The 3,824-nt window shown below is 67.4% G+C and overlaps 1 protein-coding gene across 1 annotated transcript; it reads left to right on the plus strand.

Moving 5' to 3' along the window:
- Positions 1 to 631: 631 nt before the first annotated feature.
- On the plus strand, positions 632 to 3,554 carry HES1 (hes family bHLH transcription factor 1). Its single transcript, XM_039341518.1, has 4 exons — positions 632 to 1,645; positions 1,744 to 1,839; positions 2,200 to 2,287; positions 2,765 to 3,554. Exons 1-4 carry the CDS (start codon positions 1,538 to 1,540, stop codon positions 3,295 to 3,297), a joined length of 825 nt encoding a protein of 274 aa, XP_039197452.1. The 5' UTR covers positions 632 to 1,537; the 3' UTR covers positions 3,298 to 3,554.
- Positions 3,555 to 3,824: the final 270 nt, after the last annotated feature.

Here is a 3,824-nt window from a genome sequence, read left to right on the forward strand (position 1 = left end):
CCCACCCCCACCAGCAGCCCCTCCTTTGGATCTGGACTAAGAAGGAGCCACACGGAGCCCCGACTGAGCCACAACTGGAACCCAGAGTTCTGGAGTTTTTCAAAAGAAGGCTGCACAGCCCTTTGTCCAGGATGGCGCAGGGCTCCTTCCTCGGCGGAGGGGGGGGTGGACTAGAAGACCTCCGAGGCCCCTTCCGGCCCCAGCACCCTATGCTTCCATTCTGCTTACCAGGCTTGATTAGGACGGAACTCCCCAGCCCCCAAGTTTTCTCCTTGCCGGCTGCCCCTCCGCTGGTTTTTGTCCACTGAAATCAACAGCTCCGTAATTACACGTGAAACTCGGCATATTATTTTAATTAGCTTTGCTGCCTTGAATGAAAAACATTCCTCCGTTTGATCCTTTCGAACACTGGGCCGGAGGGAGGGGAGACGCCCCCCTTGTTAAAGGCCTTGTAAACCGAACCGCGGCTTTCTCAAGCCTTCGCGGGCTGCGTTCCCACAACGGCGGTTCCGAGTCCAGAACCAACCCGGCTCCAATCGGAAGCCGCGGAAGCCCGGGGCGAGCCGCTGACCCCGGGACCTGCCATTTCGAGCGGGGAGTTACTTTGTGCCCCCTTCCCTTCCCTTCCCTTCCTGGAGAATCCAGCAGCGCCGCCGAAAGGGGAGGCCGCTGCCCCGCTGCCCTCTCCCGCCCGAGAGGCCGCATTCGTCGCTTCCCTCCCCGGAAGGCGGGGTTTTCCCAGGCTCTGGCGGCGGCTGGGGCGACGTGCCCGGCTTCTCTCCCCGGCCGCCGAGGCGCCCAGCGCCCGCCCGCCCTTGTGGCGGCTGCGGCTGCGGGAGACCTTCCGGCACGCGCTTCGGGGCAGCGCCTGCGGACAGCCAGGCGGCTGGAGCCGAGGAGGGAGGCCCGAGGCCGGCATCCCCCCTGGATGCCGCTCTGCCCACGGCCTCCCACGCGTGGGGGCCGGGGCTGGGGCCGAGCAGGGGCTCCCCTTGGTGGGGAGCCGGCGCGGGGCCGGGAGCCTCACGTGCCGGGCGCCGCCGACCGCAGAGGGCAGCGACCTGCGCGCCCTCCTCGGCCGGGCGGGGCGGCAGCGCCGCGAGGGTTAAAGCGGGCGCGTGATTGACAGCGCGGCTCCTGGTGCCCGGGGGCCAGGCGTGCGCCATTGGCCACCGGTGGCTGCGCCGAGCAGCCAATGAGTGGGCACCGTCCACGAGCGGGGCCGCGTGCCTCCCGCTCCCATTGGCTGAAAGTCACTGTGGGAAAGAAAGTTTGGCGAGTTTCACACGAGCCGTTCGCGTGCAGGGCAGTTTATAAATAGCGGCCGCCAGGCAGGGAGCCGGCCGGGGTTGCGCGGGGCTGGGGGTGGCTGCTAGCCCGGCAGCTCCGGCCGCAGGGAAGCGCGGAGGGCGCCCGCCGGACTGGGAAGGGCCACCCGGCCACGGCCCCGCCCGCGGGGTTCGCTGCGCCGGATCCCGAGTCGGATCCCGAGTCGCACCGGCTCTCCCGTGGCCACGTCGGCCTTGGCCGGGCCACGATGCCCGCCGACCCGATGGAGAAGAGCTCCTCCTCGCCCGCGGCAGCCACCCCGGCCAGCGCGCACGCCACCCCGGACAAGCCCCGCACCGCCGCCGAGCAGCGGAAGGTAAAGGGGGAGCCGGGCGGGGGGGAGAGGACGGGGCCGCTGGGCGGGGGCGCCCCTGGGCGGCTCGGCCCACCGTTGCGCTCGCCTTCTCCCCGCAGTCGTCCAAGCCCATCATGGAGAAGCGGCGGCGCGCCCGGATCAACGAGAGCCTGGGGCAGCTGAAGACGCTCATCCTGGACGCCCTCAAGAAGGACGTGAGTGGCGGGCAGCCCACGGGTGGGCACAAAAGGGCTCGGCGAAGCTAAGGAAGCCCCCCCCCCGGCTCTGGACTCCTTTTCCACGGGGGGGGTGCAGCCTGGGGCGCCGCAGGGCGGGATCCGCAGATGGGCGGCTGGGGCTGGGAGGGCGCAGCGAGGGGTTTCCCCGGTCCTCTCCCCACCCCCACCCAACGTCTGAGGTCCTCAATAGGCCTGTGGGATGGACGACCCCCCCCAACAACCCCTGGGCGGGATTCCTTGTTTTGAGGGTGGGGCATGTCATTTCTCCCCCCCCATCTCCCCCCACTTCCCCCCCCCCCGAGGCTCATGTCCCTCCTGCCTCCTGTTTGCCCCCAGAGCTCCCGACACTCCAAGCTGGAGAAGGCGGACATTCTGGAAATGACGGTGAAGCACTTGCGGAACCTGCAGCGGGCCCAGATGACCGGTGAGTGCCCCCCCCCGCGCCCCCTCCTCCCCTCTTCAGGGGTGACTCCTTCCAGACTTCCGCCTGTGCTTTTGAATGCCATCCAAGCTGCCTTTTACTGACTTGGCTCAGGCACGCGTTCCCACGGTCTGCCTCTCGCAGTATTTATAGCCACAGCTCCAAGTCGCTCCAGTTCCGGAAAAGAGGCGGCGGGGGGGCAGGTGGAGGCGGGGGGGCCTTTCGCAGCCCGGGGGAAGGAGGGGGGCAGCCTTCTGCCGCTCCTGAGTGTCCAGCGTGCAGAGGCTCAGATGCCCGCAGCCTGGCCGGCTTCAGACCTTCCTCCTTGGCGGGGTGGGAGCAGCTGCCAGTCAAAGGGGCCCGTGCTTAGCAGCCTGGGGGTGGGGGCGGGAGGAGGGGTCCGGAGCTGCTGCTCCTGCCACCGCCTACACGGCCGTCGGCCCCTCCCCTGATTGCAGCCGCTTCTTTTCCTCCCGGCAGCGGCGCTCAACACGGATCCTTCCGTCTTGTGCAAGTACCGAGCAGGTTTCAACGAATGCATGAACGAGGTGACTCGCTTCCTCTCCTCCTGCGAGGGAGTGAACACGGAGGTCCGCAACCGTCTGCTTGGACACCTGGCCGGCTGCCTGAGCCAGATCAGCGCCTTGAACTACCCCGCCCCACAGTCTGCAGCGCTGCCCACGACTCCCGGCGCCCAGCCAGGAGCCTCTTTGGGGCAGCCTCTGGTACAGATGCCCGCCGGCGCAGCGCCCCCTTCTGGCAGCGTGGCTTCCTGCAAGCTCAGCAACGCGGCTGGCGAGAGCGCCCAGGTGTGCGGCGGCTTCCAGCTGGTGCCGGCGTCGGACGGGCAGTTCGCCTTCCTCATCCCCAACGCGGCCTTTGCACCGCACGGCAGCGCGGTCGTCCCACTTTGCGCCGGCGGGGGTCTGAGCTCAGGCCCTCCCCCTGCCGGCATCTCGTCGGGATCGGTTGCCCCGTCGCTCCCGGCAGACTCGCTCTGGAGACCCTGGTGAGCGCTGCGGACCAGCCCTGGCCCCGGACTCAGCGGGCGGGCCGGTGGGAGGCCCCCCAGTGACTGCCCGCTTGGCTTCTTCTCCCCACCCCACCCCGCCTGTAAATAGGACCTTCCGCTCCTCTTGGATTGTGCCTCCGCGTCTTTCCGTCTTTTTTTTTATTTCTAAGCAATACCAAAGATTGATTTGTTCATATACAAAAAGCCTTCCCTTCCTTTTTTTGGAAGCCTTGATAGAAATAAAGACTTTGACCATCACTCAGGTTGCGCGGGGGGGGGGGGAAATGCTGCTGCAGGGGCTACAGGCAGGGTCTGGATGGGGGAGCCGGCTCATCTGCAGATCCTGGCCTTCCACCTAAACGCTGACAAGAGCTGCACCTTCCCAGGAGTGCTAATGGTGCTGGGGGGAGGGGAGGTCCAGGCTGCCCCCCTCCGGGCTTTTTCTCACAGGAACCTCAGACTCTGCCCAGGCCAGCTGAGGGGGCCTGAGGGGCAGCTGAGCCAAGGGGGGGATCTCTCTTAACTGAG

The sequence above is a fragment of the Crotalus tigris genome, unplaced genomic scaffold (genome assembly GCF_016545835.1).
Source record: "Crotalus tigris isolate CLP2741 ecotype Arizona unplaced genomic scaffold, ASM1654583v1 scf7180000017765.3138416, whole genome shotgun sequence".
Lineage (NCBI taxonomy): Eukaryota > Metazoa > Chordata > Lepidosauria > Squamata > Viperidae > Crotalus > Crotalus tigris.